Raw genomic sequence first — 21,212 nt, 5'->3', positions numbered from 1 at the left:
AGATTAATCGGAGAGTAATTTTTAATAATTAATATATATTAATTCATAAATTTATAACATAAAGCTTATATATTATAAATTTATAACATAAAGCTTATACTCCAAAATATATTGAAATTTTTTCTAATACACATCGAGTTCAAAAAACAAAAGCTAATTTCTATACACGGGATACACCAAAAAGATATTGTTTTGATCTTAAGAATGTACAAAAAGTTAGTTCTAATCTTCAAAGATCATGTTATCACCGTGTAGTAGAAAGATGTGTTAGAATATCTTGTACGTTACACCTGCAAAGAAAAATAAAACAATGTCAGCTTGACTTTGAAAGCAGAAACAAACAAAGACAAAAACATGACTTGAGAACAAAACATCACGCTCCTCACATATCTCTGTACCAAAACTTTGACAAAAATAGAAAATCAGACATCGAGAGAAAGAGTAAACCAAAACAGAGACAATATGCAATGAAAAAGACAATAAACTGACCTTACGAAGCAACTTGTGTCTCCGGAAACAGTAAAATGTCTTGAAAGACATCAGGTTCAAACTCCATGTCAACAATATCTTCTTCTTCTTCAGATTCAAAATCATCATCATATAAATCTCTTACCCTTGGAGCTTGGATTCCAATCAGAAAATTAACATCACTATCTGGTTCTTCCACATGTTCCACAAGCCAGTCTTCAACAGTATCTTCATTGCCATCATCAAATATCACATCCGTGTTTTTCTCTCTGATTTTTTTCTGCTTGTTAAGTAGCCTTGCATTGAAATGAACATACACTAGACTGTTCAAGCGATTGACACCTAGTCTATTTCTTCTCTTTGTGTGGATCTACAATATAAAAAAAAAATTAGTAAGTGTAAGCAATATGAGATTAAAAAAACAGAAGCTAGATGACTATAGACTAACCCCTTCAAAGCTACTCCAATTTCTCTCACATCCTGAAGAACTAGATGTCAAAGCAAGTATCCTTGTTGCCAACCTTTGTAGAGTAGGTGCACCACATCCATACGTTGCCCACCAATTCCTTAAGAGAAAGCAAGTGAAAACCATTAAATAAAAGACAAATGATCAAATAAAAACAAGTGAAATGAGAAAACAAACCTGGATCAAATTTGTCATCTTTTGTTTCACATCCCTTTAGTGCCAAGGCTCTACCAAAAGAACCACTTTTGTTCTTATATAGACTAACTTCTTGATTCACACATAAATCTTGCTTTACAAAGTCTCCATGATAGAAAGTCTCAACACAACTAAGGAATCCTTCCATGACCTCCACGTCAAGTTGGATATTCGGTTCTTTGTAAAAATAAAACGGATTGAGGAAGTAGGCAGCCATATGCAATGGAGTATCCAATCTACCTTTCATTTTATCATCAATGATGCGAAAAACAGGGAGGTAATTCTTCTCCAAGTGATCAGAAGCTTCCTTGATAGATTTCTTAGCTTCTAAGATCTCACCAAAAATAAACCCAAGAGATGGAACCTTTTCCTCATCCGCCAACCTTAGAACTTTCACAAGAGGGCTGAAGACCTTCAGAATAACCATCACACTATTCCAGAATGAGTAAGACATCACAATATCACTCGCATTTTTACCTTTCACACACTTTGAATGCTTGCAATCATGCCACTCATCACTTCCAAACATATTCTTCAACTGTGCCTTCTTCTCGTACAAACTATTCAGTGTCAAGAAGCAAGTCGCAAACCTTGTTGCACCTGCCGCACAATGTCTCTCTTTGCATATGCTCTCATCATAGATAAGGTCTTATGATGCGCATATATAAAGATGGTGACAGCCTTCGCTTGATCTATTATTCTAGCAAAACCAGACAACTTCGAAATCCCTTCAAGCATCAAGTCAACTGTGTGGGCAACACAACCAGTCCAAAATATTCTCGGTCTCTTCTGCTTAAGCATCTTTGCGGCAGCAACTTTGTTGGTCGCATTATCAGTAACAACTTGCACAATCTTATCAGCTCCTATATCTTCAATGCATTGATCAATATAGTTAAAGATAAACTCACCAGTGTGAGAATCTTTTGATGTATCCTTTGATGATAGAAAGCATGTACCACCTCTTGAGTTAACACACAGATTCATTATGCTTCTTCTTTTCATGTCACTCCATGCATCGGTCATCAATGAGCAGCCTTCCCTTTCCCATTCTTCTTCTAAGATCTTCAATTTTTCCTTTGTCCTCTGTTGTTCTTCAATTAGCAATGGCTCTCTAAGCTGATACTGACTTGGAGGCACCCAACCAGGCCCAAACTGTCCTAATGCTTCACAAAATAGTCTGAAACTATCATTGTCAATGGCATTGAAAGGGATACTCGTGTGGTAAAGCCATCTAGAACAGTATTGGCGAACAACATGTGACTTCTCTTTAGAAATGGCATCGTGGATACTCTGTTGTCGTGTATGTGCCGCCAAAGAAGCTTCAGGGTTAATGCTGCTCACATATTGATCAATAGGACCTTGGGAGTGAGGAGTTTTAAGTGCTCCAAGCTCTCTTTCCAGTTCTTCAGTACCACTGTCTTTACTTATGTTCACCTCTGCCCGCAAAGCTTCCTCATGTTTTCGCTTCAGATTCTTCTTGTTTTTTCCTTCAAGAACCGCCTTCTTACACTTCTCTTGATCTTCTTTACTTGATACAGGACAAGCTGACACATTTCCTTTCAGATGAGCAATGTGTTCTTTCATTCTAAACACACCACCAGAAAACTCTTTTCCACACAATTTACATTTGACTTTGTCTAGACTTCTTGCATCACACAAGACTCCATACTCCCATCCTACATCATTTGAGTTACGCTTAAGAGGTGGAGGTGTATCTGTTGGTGAATTATCCATTGATTCCTAAGTGACACAATGAAACAAACAATGAGTAAACATGAACGTACGAACGTACGAACACTTAAGCTCGAGTCGTGACGAAACAAGAACCCAAAAAATAATTAATTGAAATCAAGTAAAAATAAAGAAACAGAGAAAGAAATCAAATGAAAAGAGATATCCAATACCTGATTTGGTCTTAGATTTAAACACTCGATTTGTTCTTAGATTGAATTTGAGAGCTCGTGATATTAGGGTTTTCTTCGACAAATAAAATCCCAAACTCAACTCAGTATTTAAAAAAAATCAGAACACTGATAAATGGCACAATTATACAGAAATAGAAAAAAAAAACGTTTGGGCTTTGTGTTGTTATTATTACAGAAAATAGATATAGAAAACGTTTGGCCCAATTAGACCTACTCGGATCGAACGTATTACGCGGCGATTTTTCGTATTACGCGGTCAAACGCGGGAATAAATCGTTGACCGCCTAGACCAGCCGACTTGGGTGCTTTCTCTACGGCAAGGTGACGCCTAGCGAGTACTCGGCCGAGTAATCGGCAACTCGGCCGCGTTTTTGAACACGGAATTTAATAAGTCACCAATTTAATGTAGTTACATGTATGATTTAATTTTTCGTGGTCCAACTGTCCAAATAATAAATTACCGTAAAAACGACGTAACTGCATTTCATATTTTCCATTGGCATTAATATCAAACGGTTAAGATTAACTAAAAAGAAACGGTTATGCAAATTGGCGTTACATAATGTGTCCACTAAGCAAATTACTTAATTAGAAGCTCCTTAAATAAAAGAAAATAAATTGTTGGACATACCCTTTATCAATAGGTCATGTTGCTGTTTTAATAGTATAGATAATTAATAATTAATTCATCCTTTTTCCGTTGGTCAACTGCGTAATTTATCAACTAGATTAAGGGAAAAACAAATATTATTTTGGTGACAAAAAAAATACAGGTAAGTTGTGTTTTAGCTTTTTACCTTTTAAGGATTATAAAATACAACATCCATACATTTATATCACTTTCAGTTATTCATTCAAAAAAGCAGCCGGAGAAACTCCACAAGACTATAGCCAAAAAGGAATAAGAGAGGCATGCTAAATGCCGATAATGTTTGACCAGAAAATGGTCAAGAAACGTTATGAAGCAACATAAAATAAAATTCAACAAATATAATAAATTAAAAGAGAGATGAGACTTTCGTTGGTCCAAGTCTGACATTCTTCTACACCCGAACCTAGAAAACATCTATAAATACCTCATTTGGTTGATTCCCATGTTTCATCTGCATACATTCTGAATACAACATCCAGTATTCCACCAAAGAAACACTTACGCATATATCTATTCCTACATATTTGAAGAGATATACGAGATGGATCAACTGCTTGTCATGTCTCGATTTGGGTACATGTTCATCAATGTTTTGGTCCTAGTTCTCAGCCTTATGTTCTTGAAGCTCCTCCTGCGTTGTTGGATATTGCCGGTTCGAGCTCAAAAGAAACTTAGAGAAAACGGATTTTCCGGTCCACCTCCTAGTTTTCCATTAGGAAATCTTAATGACATGAAGAAGCTAAAGACGGCCATGGTAATGGTGGAGAAGAGCAAATCGTCCACCATAATCAACCATGACATACATTCCACCGCACTTCCACATTTTGCTCTTTGGCAACAACAGTACGGTATATAATATAACTCTCATTTCTCATATTTAATTAGTTCCTAACATTTGTACCATAGTTTTTTTAATATTTAATATGAGTCTTAGATATTATTTGTGACGATTTAGGCCGGTATGTGAAACAACGTCATTTCAATAACCGGTTTAGTTAATTACTAACGTTTTTAGATTACAATATGTAAATTTTAACATAGATTATTGGTTTTCGTTATGTAATGCAGGGAAAGTATTTGTGTACTGGCTAGGCATAGAGCCGTTCGTGTACGTAGCCGATCCTGAATTCTTGAGTATTATGTCGAAAGGTGTATTGGGGAAGAGTTGGGGAAAGCCAAATGTTTTCAAGAAAGACAGAGAGCCAATGTTTGGTACCGGTTTGGTTATGGTGGAAGGCGATGATTGGACACGACATCGCCACATCATTACTCCTGCGTTTGCCCCTATTAATCTTAAGGTATAATTAGAAATTAAACCCTTTTTTCAAATCGTTTACATTGGTAATTAAGAGTCTAAAAGAGAGAAAATTATTAGGGTGACTAATCTAGTTCAACAAGTTAGACTTTATAGCCATGTTCTAAAAGCATGAGCCACCATTTTCCATGACAGAAATTTCATGGTCTTATGGAGTTGAAAAGACTTGTTCAAATCAAAGATTAGTACTAAAATGTTTCTCCTTTTCTCACTACTTTTTAATGACCGTCTTAATAGGCCATGACAAGTATGATGGTGGAATCAATCTCCAATATGTTGGACCGATGGGCCATACAGATAAACTCAGGCAATCCAGAATTTGACATGGAGAACGAGATCATAGGAACAGCCGGTGAGATCATTGCTAAGACAAGCTTCGGAGTCAAGGGAGAAAACGGAGCTCAAGTCCTCAAAAACCTAAGAGCCGTGCAATTCGCTCTCTTCAACTCAAATCGCTACGTAGGGGTACCGTTTAGCAACATTTTGGCCTACAAGCAAACTCTCAAAGCTAGAGAGTTAGGCAAAGAGATCGATGGTCTCCTTTTGTCGATCATAAACGAACGAAAGAGATCTTTGGTCGATGGAGACGACCAACATGATCTTCTCGGAATGTTGCTTAAGGCCGATAAAGGGAAGTTTACGGCTACAGAGCTTGTAGACGAGTGCAAAACGTTCTTCTTCGCTGGCCACGAGACAACGGCTTTAGCGCTAACGTGGACGTTCATGCTTCTTGCGATACATCCTGAGTGGCAAGACACGCTTAGAGAGGAGATAAGACAAGTCATCGGAGATTCCGAGATTGAGTATAACAAACTTGCCGGACTAAAGAAGGTACGTTACCAAAAAAGTACTCCACGTGGGTAATTTATATGCATGCTATACACTAGATCGCATCTATATTTGAACGCGTTCACATATGTTCAATTTGGCATGTTCACACTATTTAATGCACGATAGCATATTATGTGCCTCAGTACATAAATAAGTTTAATTAAAGTTTTAAGGATCACACGAAAACTAAAACTTAAGTTTAATTATATACAATTCAATATCTGATTAACGTGGTCGTGGTCGTGATGGTCATGGTCAAGGTCAAGGGTCACATAGAAATCAAATACTATTGCAAAGAGGCGCGTCGCCTCTAGATCAAAAACTAGTCAACGGATGAACTGACAATTTTTATAGACATGCCACCTCAGCTTCGTACTAAATCCCAAACCACATGACATCGATCCATATTAATGAATATTCTACTTGTCATCCATGACTAAAACGTTCTGACACGTAATCTTATTTTATTTAACAATCACATTTTAGTTGATTAATTCACTTACATGTTGAATATTATATACTAACGAATAAAACTTCCTATTATTTATGCAGATGAGTTGGGTGATGAACGAAGTTCTCCGGCTATATCCGCCGGCGCCAAACGCACAACGGCAAGCCAGGAAAGACATTGAGGTGAACGGCAGAGTGATTCCAAACGGTACGAACATTTGGATTGATGTGGTGGCGATGCACCACGACCCCGAGTTGTGGGGAGACGACGTCAACGAGTTTAGGCCGGAGAGATTTAATGGCAGTTTGCACGGTGGTTGTAAGAATAAGATGGGTTTTATGCCATTTGGATTCGGAGGGAGAATGTGTATTGGTCGGAACCTGACCACCATGGAATACAAGATTGTCTTGTCGTTGGTTTTGTCACGGTTTGAGATCTTGGTTTCTCCCGGTTATCGCCATTCGCCGAAGTATATGCTCTCTCTTAGACCTGGTTACGGTTTGCCCTTAATTGTACGACCACTTTAAAATTGCAATAACACACAAATTAAATTTTTTTGTGCTTTTTAAGTTTAGAACCAAAGTTCTCGACTTTTTAAAACTGTACACATGTGTTTTGATATTAATACTTCGAGTACCATTGAATCAGAGAAGTAATGATCTTTTTTATCACACGGACTCAAAATTAATAGCTTGATGGATTGAATGGAAGAATGTGGAGATGACAATCAACTCGGTTTATGGTTGAACCGATGAATCAATGGACAAGTGATTTATTAAAAGCTTTTACTCGCAAGACCTAAGGCATTCTCTTTAATTCAAATTGGTTTTGATTCCACAAAATATTCAGATCCGTATGAACGCACTAGAAGTGATTTCAACAACTCTAATAAATAAAACACAAGCAACAATTTTTTATCATCAAATTTCGTCAATGAGAGTATGCTAGAGAGTCTTCAAGATGGGAATCCGTGAGGTAACTGGTTATTTTCGTTGAGGATTTACTATTTTGTCATATATTTTGTTGTTCTTTCTTCTTTTTACAACCTAAAATCTCAGTTTTTAAGCTAATTATAAGCGTGGTGTTTCTTTTTTTTTTTTGGTAAAAGCTGGAATTCCTGGGAAAGAATGAAACCATCTTAATGTTTTTACCAAATTATTCAATTAAAAGTAAAAGATAAGTAAAAATTAAGTAAAAGATAACTACAAAACAGTAAAATACAAAAAAAAAATTAAAACTAATTTAGAGTATTTGATAGAAAAAACTACTTTTACGAATGTAAATGAGAATGAGATTAAACAAAAAAGAAAACAACTGAGATTAAACACAAAAGATAAAAGGGAATTCCTAATTTGAAATGCTTTCCAACGATGTTGAACTGATTCGGTCTGAGATGAACCCCGAATCTGTTACAAGATTCACTGCATTGTCTAAGGAGGGCCCTAATGCCATTGGAGGCCGAGACCTCGAAAATGCTCATTTTGAGTATATGTATTTGTTTATAGCCCTCACGTCCCAATCTCAGATCTAGAAATTTGAATAGTTCCCCCCCTTCCAATCTTGGAATGGAAAATGGTAAACTATAACACTCTTATTGAAACTCTTCTTAACCATTTACCTGTAGCGGTGACAATCAGATATTACCTAAGTTAATGTTACACAGAAAGCGAATTAACTAATCTGTTGTTATATATATATTTTTTTGTTCGTTTTTTACAACTTAAAATATAAGTCTCTAAGCTAAATTATGAGCGTGATGTCATTTTACCAACTTATTCAATTAAAAAGTAAAAAATAAGAAAACATAAGTAAAAAATAACTACAAAACAGTAAAATATAAAATAAATAAATTAAGAACTAATTTAAAGCTAAAGTACGAATGCAAATGAGAATGGGATGAGCCTGATGTTGCTCATGTCACTCGATGGATCAACAACTTTCTTAAGCTGAAAGTTCTTATGACTGATCTTCATAGTTAAGTATGGATGATGGATATAATACTCCTGATCCTACAAGAACTGTTGCAAGAAAACAGTAAAAAATAGCCAAGCTCATTATAGAATTCAAGGAGTGTTAATTATGGTAAGCAATTTAATCATAGCCAAAGAAGTATACAATATAGTTCTCGTCGTTGGTCAGAATTTCATAATTCATGTAGGTTCTCTAATCAGATAGTGGCAAAGCAAACGGATATCCGCCAAAGCCCAAGTAACGTAATTTACTATCCTTCCGTCTCTTCACGGCCCATTCTGCTTGCCGAACCAAATCAAACCGAGAAACGAATTGATTTTAAATTTTACGGATCGCTTCTTCAGATTAATCGGATGGAAAACCGAAAACTCTCGGTTTACTTCGGTTTGCGTTTGAGTCGAATGCCCCAGCGCTAAATGGATTGGTGATGAAGTGCGTGAGTTTGCTTCAAAGCTACACACGAAAACTTGTAATACACTTGGGAAGCTGCTGCCCAATGGCCATGGCCTTTCAGATTATAGCTTCTTCTTGTTCATCTTCACCAACGATTACACAATCTCACCTTCTCTCTTTCCCTCCTCTGCAACCTTCCTGTAAAGCTTCGAGCTTTAAGCTCTCCTCATGGGCTTCTCTCCTGGGTTCTTCTTCTCGTTTCTCTCCCTACATTGGCTTAAAGCATATGGGCATCTCCATCTCCCCGAAATCTTCAAACCCAGGTGTCGAATTTCTCTATCTCCTCACAAAGTTGGTTCCTTTTTGTTGTAAGAATCTGTTCATTTTTTTTGTGTGTAATTGGGTGAGTTTTGTTGTGCAGAGAAGAAGAGAAGATGTAGTAAGGGTTTAGTGATTCGTGCGTCTTTGTTTGGCGTTGGAGCACCTGAGGCTTTGGTTATTGGTGTTGTCGCTTTGTTAGTCTTTGGTCCTAAAGGCCTTGCAGAGGTTAGTATATATAGCTTCTATGCTACTACTTGTGAATAGTTTATCGTTTGAAGAATTGGAGTGTTTGAATTTTTGGCTAAGTTGAGTTTGAATCTCTGTGGAAGTCTTTATCTAAATTACCTAATGATCCGTGTAGGTAGCTAGAACTCTTGGGAAAACACTGCGTACATTTCAGCCCACCATTAGAGAGCTACAGGTTGATTTGTTAATCTCAAGAAGACTCTTTAAGGAAAATAAAATGTTGCTTACGTTGGTTGTTGGTATAGGATGTTTCAAGAGATTTCAAAAGCACCCTTGAGCGTGAAATTGGACTCGATGAAATCTCAACGCCAGATGTGTACAACCAGAACAGAATGAACACTGCTCGCTCTCCTCCACCATCTGTTAGAAACATTGAAGATCCTTTGACTGCAAGTGAGCCCAGTGAGTGGTTTAAGTTTATTATAAATATGCTATCAAACTAGGAGGCTAGACATATGACAATAGGTGGTTTGATTCGTCTGTTTCTTGCATTGGCTAATCTGTAATCACTGTTATTGTTCTTTCATATTCATATTCATGAATGGAGTTTTAGTGAAGGTGATTTTTTTTTTTGAAATGAGCAGATGATGCTCAATCACAAAAAGCTTACACAACCGAGGATTACCTCAAGATCACTGAAGAGCAGCTCAAAGCTTCGTCTCTTGGTAAAAGCCAAACAGAGGGTCAAACTCAGACTCAAGAACGTGCTGTACAAAGCCAACCTGAAGGTTAGCATGTCATCAGAACTTTCTCTCTCTCATACTTTCTTCTAACTACTTAAACCCATTCTTCAAAACTGCTGATGACCACTGTGTTGTTGTAGTTACATTGAGAGAGACCATGGCTGCATCTCCTCCAAGGCAAGATTGAAAGGCACCAAAAATATTGACTCGTAGTGTTAAAACCATAAAAGGCCCACTTGGTAAATTTAACTCGGTAGTGTATTTGTGTTCTATTCGTTTCCTACTTGATGAAATGATTTTAGAACGTTAATATTATATCAATGTTTCATTTGCTTTGATTCCAATTTATAGGATTTTAGAACGTTAATATTATATCAATGTTTCATTTGCTTTGATTCCACTGCCATAAATAGAGAAAATAAAATGTTTATAGTCATAATCAATGATAACCTCTAAACTGGTTCAAAGAATTCATCAACTTAGCATCTATACAAAGAGAAAATTGATGACAAGTTTTACTCTGTTAAAGAGAATCAAGAACAAAGTTATATATACTTGTCATAATAGTGTAATGATGGATTCGAGAGTCTCTCCCTCTAGCCTGTATTTTCTCTTCTGGTAGCATCATGACCGAAAGATATGAAGATGTTGAAACAAGAACTTGGTTCAAAATAAACGAAGAAGTCTAACGGATGAAAAAAAAACAATGTGTCAAGGCAAAATGAAAAAGTTTTAATATACTGGCTGATATTAGCAATGTCAAATCATAGTTTTTTTATCTGTTGATAACAATTATATGTATTTTTATTAATAACAAAGAAGAGCCTGGAATAACGAACATGGGGATGACGGCTAGGGTCTCTCTTGGGTTCATGAGCGACTTTGAATCCCCGCTCCTCGCTCACAGGGAGTTCCAGCGCCTTCTCTACTACGCCATCTCCACGAATATAGAGGCAAGCACATCTTTAAAAGAAACAACAATAACACCATACATGGTTAAAATCCGCACTTTGCACGGAACGAACATTATATATACTATTTATCTTTATTATATGCTCTTTTAGATATTTATAAAATAATTAATATATATTGAATAATTAAAAAGTCAGCAACTATTAATATATAACTAAATTTGTGTGAAAAGATAAATAAATTGCATTTATCAAAATAATTAATATTTATATTTTATATGGTATATAATTAACTTTAAATAACATTAACATATATATTCTGTATTTTTAATATTGATATATATTAAATGATGCTTTTACTCAATATAGTTTCTTGGTCATTTGTATATGTTTATAACAAAAACTTTAAATCACTAATAAAAAAAAAGTTCATTATGTGATTAATAGTTTTAGTAATTATATTTTTTTTTTAAATTCAAGGCTATGTTTAAAATTTGAATATTAATTTGTCAATATTTGTTCAAAGCTTTTACCAAAAAAGTTGTTGAAATCAAATTTCGAAATTAAAATATTAATATATTTTACACTTAATATTTATTAAATGAAACTTCTTACTTATACGATTTTGTAATCGTTTGTATTTTATCATAACAAAAAAATTTAAACCATGGATCACAAAAATTTGAATGTGAGACTTTTAATAGTTTTACTAAATATAACATATACAAAAAAAAAATAGAGTGCCAGAAAACAAACGTCTTTCGTTGTTCATATGAATGCAAAGTTACCAGTTTGGTTTGCAGAGTCTTCATAGAGTATGTTTTAAATTGATGTAAAAAAAAAACATATACAAAAAAAATCTAATTTTTATTATATGGTTAATGTAGTTGTTTAATTTATTTTATTAATTTTAAATTAAGAAAAATGATAGAGAATACACTAATTTTTATCAAATCTTTATTATTCAAAATCATTAATTTTCATATATACTTTAGCCACATTAGGAAATTTCGTATGAGAAAATAATGGAAAACATTAATAATGAATTTATGGTTATTTTAATAAAAAAGTTATTATATATTTAGATGGACCCACCTATTTTTCTATATTTTGATTGATTTAAAAATCAATGTAGTATTTATTAGGAGGTGTTATTGGTTTATATATTTTGATTGGTTTATTGGTTTATATATTTTGATTGATTTGGAAATTCATGTAGTATTTATAAATCCAAGTAAAATATACAGATTTTTACATTTTTTTGGATTAGTATTTACAAATCCGGAGGTTTTCCCTCGGATTTGAGTATTTGTATTTTTAACAAAAAAATCCAAAAAAAATTCATTCAAATCCATTATAAAATCAAATTTATTAATAAATACTTACGATTGAATAACACTTGATTTGATAAAATTTATGAATCATTAAACCAATAACACATGGTTTTAATACATATTTGAAAATCATAGAACCAATAACACTAGATTTAGTTCAGATTTTCAAATCTATTAAAATACAACAACCAATAACCCCCATTAAATATTTTAAAACTCATTGCTGTGATGACACATGGCAACTTCAAATGTTGTCATGTTTCTCTTTTAATATATAGGGAATAGTACGGATATAACACATAACTAGTTGATGTCCCGCACCCTGTGCGAATTAATTTATCTATATACTTAACATTTTTTTAATTCTAATGTTTTTTTAACAAAATATAATAATTAAATTAGATAAAAATTTCAAATTATTATAAATTATAAAACTTTAATATTCATATCAGTAATCAATATATTAAATTATGTTCTTTTGTTTCATAGTTTTATTTTTATTTATGTGATGTAGATTTTGAATCAAAATCTTTTCTAGTAGTAATAATTAAATTAGGAAATTTGTATTTGAAATTAAACACACATTGTATTTGGACTGAAAAGAAATCATGTGGCAGTGAAAGGATTATAAAAATCACAAATATAAAACATTAACAAAATAACGATATTCTAGGATGTTCAATCCAGTAAAATCGAACCATTTAAAACCGAACCAAACCAAAATAAAGAAAATAATCTGGATTTGGTAGTACCAAATAAACCAAATGACTGTTATTTTTAAAAACCAAAAGTATATGGATATGGTTCTGTATATTAAGCATTCAAATCGAATAAACCAAAAAACCCAATTTATTCAGATAAATTAGTATACTCATATAGATAATTTGTAATAATATATATTTGATCAATATTTCAGATAAAAATCAGAGAAACTGACTATGATTTTAGGCACTAAAATTATAAACTAAATATAAGATAAAAGTAATGAAGATATTATCGGTAGATATGGTTATTATCAATTTATTAAATGAATGTGATAAATATCATGATAATTATATATTAAAAACTATTTTTTTTAAATAATAGTATATATATATATCAATAGAATAGTTTAATGGTTACTACTTACTAGTTATCTTAGATATCATGATAAATATATATATATATATATATATATATCAAATAAATAATAAATAATAATATTAATTAAACTAATGACTTATCCTAAAATCATGGAAAAGATCACAAGTAATTAAATTGACTAAAACCATGGAGAATGTGACAAGTAAACAAATTCACTTTTCAAATAATAGTATACATACCTGAAAAAGACAACAAAATGGAGCGAAAATAAACACACAAACATAACGCCAAAACGAACATCCGTGATCTTTCCGCACGAAGAGAGATAATCCCGCAACTTGCTCTCGAGAAAAGGCACATGAAGCTTGGTGTCATATCCAAACACTCTAAGCTTTCGGCCACTGCATGCAGTAATTTGATATAATATTAATTATCACAACTATCATGGAGTTCAAAGGCCCTTTCTCCGCATATATACACCAATGCGTTCCTGTCAGAAAACAAGTTTTAGTTTTGTGTTTTTTCTTTATAAACTTGGATTTTGGGAACAATGGAGCGAAGGAACCTGCTGAGAGTTGTTTCGTTTCGAGATTTTCTGTAAATATAAACGTCAGTAAATATAATTTTCATATCTCGCAAAACAATTTCATTATAAAAATGTTCAGTTTAGTTGCTAGTTAATCTATGTATTGAAAGAAAGAAAATTTATACTTAATAAAATAATTATTAAGAGTAAAACTAAAAAATTATATTTTTATTTCAGAAAACTAATATTATATTAAAGTAAAAAATAAAATAAATTATAAAGAGAAATTTATTTAAGAGAAAACAAAGGAAAAATAAAGTATTTCAATGGAAAATGATTTAAAATACAATAAAATGTTTTTAATTTTTCTATAAGAATAAGAAATAATATTCATGGGTTAGGGTATGTCAAAAAATAGTCTTTTAGCTAAAATAACTAAAAGATACTACCCAAGTTATGCTTACGTACCACATGTTGTAAGTTCATTTAATTTTGATTAAATGATTTGTCCTCTTATTATATACCAATAAGTTTTTCTTAAATAATATTGTACTAGAGTTTGTCCCACGCTGAACGCATGTATATTTTGATTTTAAATGTTACCAAAAAATAAAAATAAAATTAATTATAAACACTTCATATTTTTATATCACTTTATCAATATATTTGTATACAATTTATGTTTGACAATTCGATGTTTGCAAAATATTTATATGTGACAAAAATGGATTTTATATTGATATTTAAAATAATTCTGCTTTAGACATTTTATATATCACCATTATATATATATGATTTGCTATCTTATTCTGATCAGACTTCTAATACGATTTTGGTTAATATTTTTTAAAAAGTTTTCTATGTGATAAATATTTCTAGTTCATTTAAAATTAACAAAGAGAATTTTGAAGCTATCTTCAATTTAACTTTTTAAATATACATTTTCAAAATGGCTTATCTAATAACGATTGCTGTTAATGAAGGAAAAAATATAATAATAATATTTCATATCTTTTGGAATCAAATATAAAATAAATTTGAAGCAAAAGTTTAGTTTCATTCAAGAAAATAAGTTCAAATATTATCAGAATAAAATTTAAATAAAATTTTTAATACTAGTATATATAAATTTTCAACATTTTTATGAATATTCAGGAAAATTCATTTTCTATTTCACATTTATTAAAACATATAATAATTATCCAATTTTGGTTGTCGTTGCTGTTTTTAAAAAAAAATATTGAAACAAAATATATGAATATCAAAGAGTTAATTAGTTCTTAAAATAAAATTAAATTCAAATTCAAATTTTATTTTATGGCTATATTCAAATCAATTTAATCAGAGTAAATTAATATTAAACAAGGTTTATATATATAATAATGTATAGGTGAAAAACATATAGTATATATGTATATATTAATACATATACATATATATATATATATATATATATATATATATATTAGATAACTATTATTTATAATATAGGAATAGGTAATGTATTGACATAACAAAGTATAAGTTTAAATGACAATACAAATTAAAATTTACAATAAAATATAACTAAATTTTATATTATAAAATCGGTATGTATAAACTACCTTCTATAAACACACAAGGTATTAAATTTGATATAACCTGCATAAGTTAGGAAAGTACATCAATAAGTAGATTAGATGGATGATCCACAAGTTCTTTTGCATTAAATTCGTGATAGGCTATTAAAAATGTGATATATATATTAGTTATTTATATAGTAATGGATTAATCTCAGATTTACATTATCCCTAATATCCATAGGAATAATTGAAATTAAGTGTAAATATCAGTGACATATTCTTAATAAACACGATAGGATCTTTTCGCCATTTTAATGAATAATTTCTTATTTTGTTGTAGTAGTCTTCGTTTATACTTTTTTCGTTGACTCTACATCCGGTTGTAACGGTTTAAACTCTTTATTAACTTGATATAATCGTTTGTCTTCCAAAAAATTAATTTTTTTAATTTCTTAAATAATATAAATTATTAGTCTTATTGGAATTGTTTGTCATTCTGTTTCTTAAATATGAATATTTTCCTCTCTTCCGATCTCAAAATGAAAGATGGTAACTACAACACTCTAATTGAGACTCTTCTTAACTGTTCACCTGTAGCCGTGACGCTCAGATAGTACCCAAGTTATGCTTACGCACGAAATGATGTAAGTTCATTTAATTTTAAATATATGATTTGTCTTCTTATTATATACTAATAAGGTTTCTCTTAAATAATAATGTAATAGAGTTTGTTCCAGTCTAAACACATGTATATTCTGATTTTAACGTTACCAAAAATTAAGAATTTTAATTATAAACACTTCATAGTTTTATATCACCTTATCAATATATTTGTACACAATTTTTGTTTAGTAATTCAGTGTTTGCAAAATATTTATATGTGAAAAAATGGATATATATTTTATATTTAAAATAATTAAGCTTTATATATTTCAGATTCAATTGTACTCAAAATAGCCTTTTTGTATATATGATTTGTTTTCTTATACTGGCCGGATTTACAATGCAATTTTGGTTAATATTTTTAGATTTTAGACGTGATAAATATTGAATATTTCTAGTTCATTACAGTTAACAATAGAGTTTGAAGATTTATTAAATATATATTTTTAAATATATACATTTTCAAAACGACTTAATATCTAATATAATATGTGTGTAATTATGATTGCAGTTAATGAAGGTAAATTATAATAGGCCTATTCCATATAATTTCTTTAACTATATCGGTTTCCAAAAATGCTACTGATAAAAGTATCAAATTAGACTTTTGAAATGAAAAGTAAATATTGAGCAAACCAAGATAAATTTAATACTTTTGGAATCAAATATAAATAAACTTTGAAGCAAAAAATTATTTTTATTGAAGAAAATAAGTTCAAATATTATCAGAATCAAGTATAGATTGATTTTGAATACTAGTATAAATAATTTTTCAAATTTTGAAAAAATATTCATGAAAATTAATTTATATTTCACATTTTTGAAAACATATAATAATTATCCAGTTTTCGTTGTGGTTGCTCTTTTAAAAAATAGAAACAAAATATACGAATATCAAAAGCCGCCGCGGTTCTTCACGGATTCACACGTAACAACTAGGATATTCGATCTGATCCGGCAATATATAAATACATGTATCTCTTGATTATATTTAAAGTTTCTAATGTATAAAATTATATAATTATTATTATAACATATGATTTGATAAATTCAATTCACATTATCACTTATATAAAAGTATTACATAAAAGGAAGAGAACACATTTATGACAAATAATTTTTTTCTTAAGTTTTGTGTTATTATAATTGTTAAATAAGTTCAAAAAATTTATAAACTATGTAGATTCACTACTTCTTTTAATTTTTATCATATATATCATGCAAAAAATATTTTACAAAACAAATTTGTATCAAAATTTTAAGATTATTTGTATTAATCAAAACATATGAGATATCCGAAAGTACTCGTAAATATCCACAAATATCTATTTATTTTCCGGATATCCGTTTTTCTGAATATCCGTATTTTTTCGAAGCAAAACAAATCGAAAAATTAGATATCTGTGACATATGAAGCAAATCACAAATACCTTCAAAGACCCGGATATCCGATCCGTGCCAAGGCCTAGTAACAACATTGAGCACCAACCGGTTTAAAAATAAACAGGTTACTTACCGAAATAACAAAAAAAACAAACAAGTGTCGCTTTAGAATAGAAATATAAATCGGTTTTAATGAAAAACGATAGAACATTCTCGTCTCCCACTCAGACTTATCGGTGAGTTTGGGCTAACTACTTTCTCCTCAGCTTTGCTTACTTAATCACGTACCTTTGACTGAAAGACTAGGGGTTAAACCACACTATGCGCTAATCTATTTTAATTTTTAAACATTAACTATATAATTACTCGTTTGGTGTTGTATTTAGAATTGTATGTTTGTCTGAATAAATAAGTGCTTTGTATTTATGGTTTGCGTAATAAAACAGTTTTCATATTTTTAGGCTGAAATTATTGTATTATAATGTTGATATGATAATTTTTTGTGACGTTTGAATTTTGTTTTGTTGGTGTGCTTAACTTAAGTGATACTGGTGTTTAACCATTTATTTTTTCTCGAAATAGAAAATAATGGTACAATGAGTAACATATATCAAAACGTATCTAATTACAAATATTTTATATTTTCACATATTTCCTTAGAAAAAAATCAGAAAAATTATATATTTTTCAGATAGATGTTTAATGTAGTTTACATTTCTTATATTTTATATTTACTTATTATTTAGTTTTTCTTAGATTGTATATTTATTATTTTAACTTTCTTGCCTTTATGTCAAATGGTAATATTACGATAGATGTTTAATGTAATATTTCTATTTCTTATATTGTAAATTTACTTATTATTATTTACTATACATTTTTCAAATAGTTGTTTAATATTGTTATATACTTATTATTTACTATTTATACTGTATATTTACTTATCTAATATTACAATAGATTTTTAATGTAATATTTCTATTTTTTATATTGTATATTTGATTTATTATTTATTTTACTATACGTTTTTCAGATAGATGTTTAATTTAGTTTTACAATTTTTATAGTGTATATTTACTTATTGTTTATTTTTTCTTATATTGTATATTTACTTATTCTAATTTTCTTGATTTTATATCAAATGATAATATTATTATATATGTTGAATGTAATATTTCTATTTCTTATACTATATGCTTGTTTGTTTACATTGTATATTTACTGATAAAAATATTTGGAAATACTAAAAATGTAAAACTATACATTTTCAGATAGATGTTTAATGTAGTTTTTTCCATTTCTAATATTGTATATTTACTTATTTTTTTTTTCTTATATTGTATATTTACTTATTCTATTTTTTTTGCTTTTATATCAAATTGTAATATTACGATAGATGTTTTTTGTAATATTTCTATTTTTTATATTGTACATTTACTTATTATTTATTTTATTATAATTTTTTCAGATATATGTTTAATGTAGTTTTTCTATTTTTTATATTTTCTATTTACTTATTATTTATTTTCTTATATTTTATATTTACTTATTTTAATATTATAATAGATGTTTCTTGTATTATTTTTTTTTATTTTTATATTATATATTTAATTATTATTTCTTTTTCTATACATTTTCAGATAGATGTTTAATTTAGTTTTTCTGTTTCTTATATTATATATTTACTTATTTTATATTTTTTCTTATATTGTATATTTACTTATTCTATTTTTTTCTTTTATATCAAATGATAATATTAAGTTAGATGTTTAATGAAATATTTATATTTCTTATAATGAATATTTATTTAACATAATATTTTAATTTTATATATTGTATATTTACTTATTATTTATTTTACTATACATTTTTCACATAGATGTTTAATTGAGTTTTTTCATTTCTTAATTTTATATTTACTTATTTTTTTCTTATATTATATATTTACTTATATTAATTTTCTTGATTTTATATCAAATGATAATATTATGATAGATGTTTAATATAATATTTTATTTATTATATTTTATATTTACCTATTATTTATTTATTTTTTATTATATATTTACTTATTATTCCTTTATTGGTATATTTAACAAATTCCCTTATTTATTTATTATTTTTCATTTATTATTTTTCTAGTAATAATGTCACGTGGCTTTTTTTGAAGTAAGAATTTTATGTTGATGTGCACTGGAGTTTCAAATAGTATTTTATTAGTATAGACAAGTGAGTTGTTTTGAATATGGATCCAGATCACTGGTCAAGGCCCGGTAGTTGTCTTGACCCAATAGTGATCGGGAAGAGAAATGGCCCAACCAAAGCCCGATAGCGAAAGAGAGTTGGTTGAACTGCGGACGATCTGACACAAGCAACCGAGTGTTGGAAGAGAAAGGCGCTCATGGAAATGAGTTTGTGTGAAGAACAAGACACCCCTGATCATCAGTTGAAGCATAATCGGTTCCAAAGTTTGGTCAAGGAACGTGATGATCAACCATTTGAGGACGAGAAGTCAGTGGAATCTGCTGTTGAGAGGGTAGTTGATGTTGAAGAGACAGAAGCTTCCTGATGTCCAAAGACATGACTTGTTGGTTAACCTTGATTAGAAATGAAGATCAGCACCAATGGAAATGAAGGTTTCTTTTAGACTTGCTGCAAATCAAATGGTGGAAGACAGTGTTGATGATCAAAAGGTGGTTAAAACAATGGTTCAAGATATTACCGACCAAGATAAACCTACTGAAGTTAATGCTGTTACTGCTAGCTACTTTGTTGACGCTGAATTGCAGTTGACAAGGAAAAGCATAGAGTAGCTTCTCTAATGGTGTTGAGATGCCTCAGGACTTGTTTGTTATCATGAAGCTGGATTGTGCAGATCCATTTCGTTGACACTACGTCTCCCCATGAAGAATTGTTGAGAACTAGAGTAAGGCAGTACAAATGGTCAAAATCTTGGCGATTCAAGTTCAAGGACAAGTCAATGGAACACAAATTATCAACTGGTCTCTGGTTTGTACGGTGATAATCAGATGCTTCTAGATGATATAGTTGAGGAAGGTTCAGTCCTAGTGGAGAAGTTTGCCTCAGTAGAGATATATATCAAGGCTCGTTTACTGTTGGAGTTGATTCATATGGATTTCATTGGAGGCAAAGCTCGTGACAATGGGCTGTTAGTTGCAGGTCAAATCAAGATTTATGTGTGAATTCTCACGGAAAGATTAACATAAGACCATCTCCAATGTATTTTGTTATTTTTGTAAAAGCCGGAAAACCGGACCGATGTAAACGATATAATAAAAGCGAAGTTAAAGAAATAGACGAATATAGAAAAACGAATACGAGGACGATAAGAAACCGTATTCGCAAATAGACATGGAGGCGAGATATGATCTCTTTCCTTAACTCAAAATATTCGCTCCGTTAGTGAGACGAGACTGTACGAATATAGAGTCCCAGGATACAACCATGGCAGACGAATCACGCCTCACTCGTGATCGCTCTATCGAACTATAAACTCTACGAAACACTCTCGCAATATAGACTTACGCAGAGGGATTTTTTTGCTGTTGGATTTCGACCAGGAAAAAAAAAATTAAGAAATGAAGGAAGAGGAGATACGATATTTAAAGAGCCGGAGAAGACCCACTTCCCGCAACAGCTGCTGCACGTGGGCGAGAATCTCGCGGAGATCGAGGGAAGTTGAGTTCCAAAACTTCTTCTTCAAGACTCTCTCTTATCTCGTTTTAAATTTTCGAGAGGATAACATGCATGACGTTTTTTTAATTTTTAGACAAACTACTTATCGTTTTAAATAAAATTGTATGTTGTTTTTT

At 30.6% G+C, this 21,212-nt stretch overlaps 3 protein-coding genes across 3 annotated transcripts; 2 read left to right on the top strand and 1 right to left on the bottom strand.

The window, feature by feature from the left end:
* Positions 1–79: 79 nt before the first annotated feature.
* On the bottom strand, positions 80–3,181 carry LOC106391085. The gene is made up of 5 exons (XM_013831652.3): positions 3,034–3,181; positions 1,112–2,869; positions 917–1,034; positions 490–838; positions 80–290 (listed from the first exon to the last, which is right to left on the bottom strand). The coding sequence occupies exon 2, from the start codon at positions 2,861–2,863 to the stop codon at positions 1,700–1,702; it is 1,164 nt and encodes a 387-aa protein (XP_013687106.1). The 5' UTR covers positions 2,864–2,869; positions 3,034–3,181; the 3' UTR covers positions 80–290; positions 490–838; positions 917–1,034; positions 1,112–1,699.
* A 710-nt stretch (positions 3,182–3,891) lies between these two features.
* Positions 3,892–6,971, top strand: LOC106395964 (cytokinin hydroxylase). Its single transcript, XM_013836268.3, has 4 exons — positions 3,892–4,554; positions 4,775–5,004; positions 5,259–5,852; positions 6,405–6,971. The coding sequence occupies exons 1-4, from the start codon at positions 4,248–4,250 to the stop codon at positions 6,828–6,830; spliced, it is 1,557 nt and encodes a 518-aa protein (XP_013691722.1). The 5' UTR covers positions 3,892–4,247; the 3' UTR covers positions 6,831–6,971.
* Positions 6,972–8,678: 1,707 nt separating this feature from the next.
* Positions 8,679–10,261, top strand: LOC106394419 (sec-independent protein translocase protein TATB, chloroplastic-like). Its single transcript, XM_048752363.1, has 6 exons — positions 8,679–8,990; positions 9,089–9,213; positions 9,350–9,409; positions 9,480–9,636; positions 9,819–9,962; positions 10,058–10,261. The coding sequence occupies exons 1-6, from the start codon at positions 8,702–8,704 to the stop codon at positions 10,102–10,104; spliced, it is 822 nt and encodes a 273-aa protein (XP_048608320.1). The 5' UTR covers positions 8,679–8,701; the 3' UTR covers positions 10,105–10,261.
* The last annotated feature ends 10,951 nt before the right edge of the window (positions 10,262–21,212 follow it).

Source organism: Brassica napus, chromosome C3 (assembly GCF_020379485.1).
Source record: "Brassica napus cultivar Da-Ae chromosome C3, Da-Ae, whole genome shotgun sequence".
Taxonomy (NCBI): domain Eukaryota; kingdom Viridiplantae; phylum Streptophyta; class Magnoliopsida; order Brassicales; family Brassicaceae; genus Brassica; species Brassica napus.
This window is presented reverse-complemented; position numbering and strand designations above follow the sequence as displayed.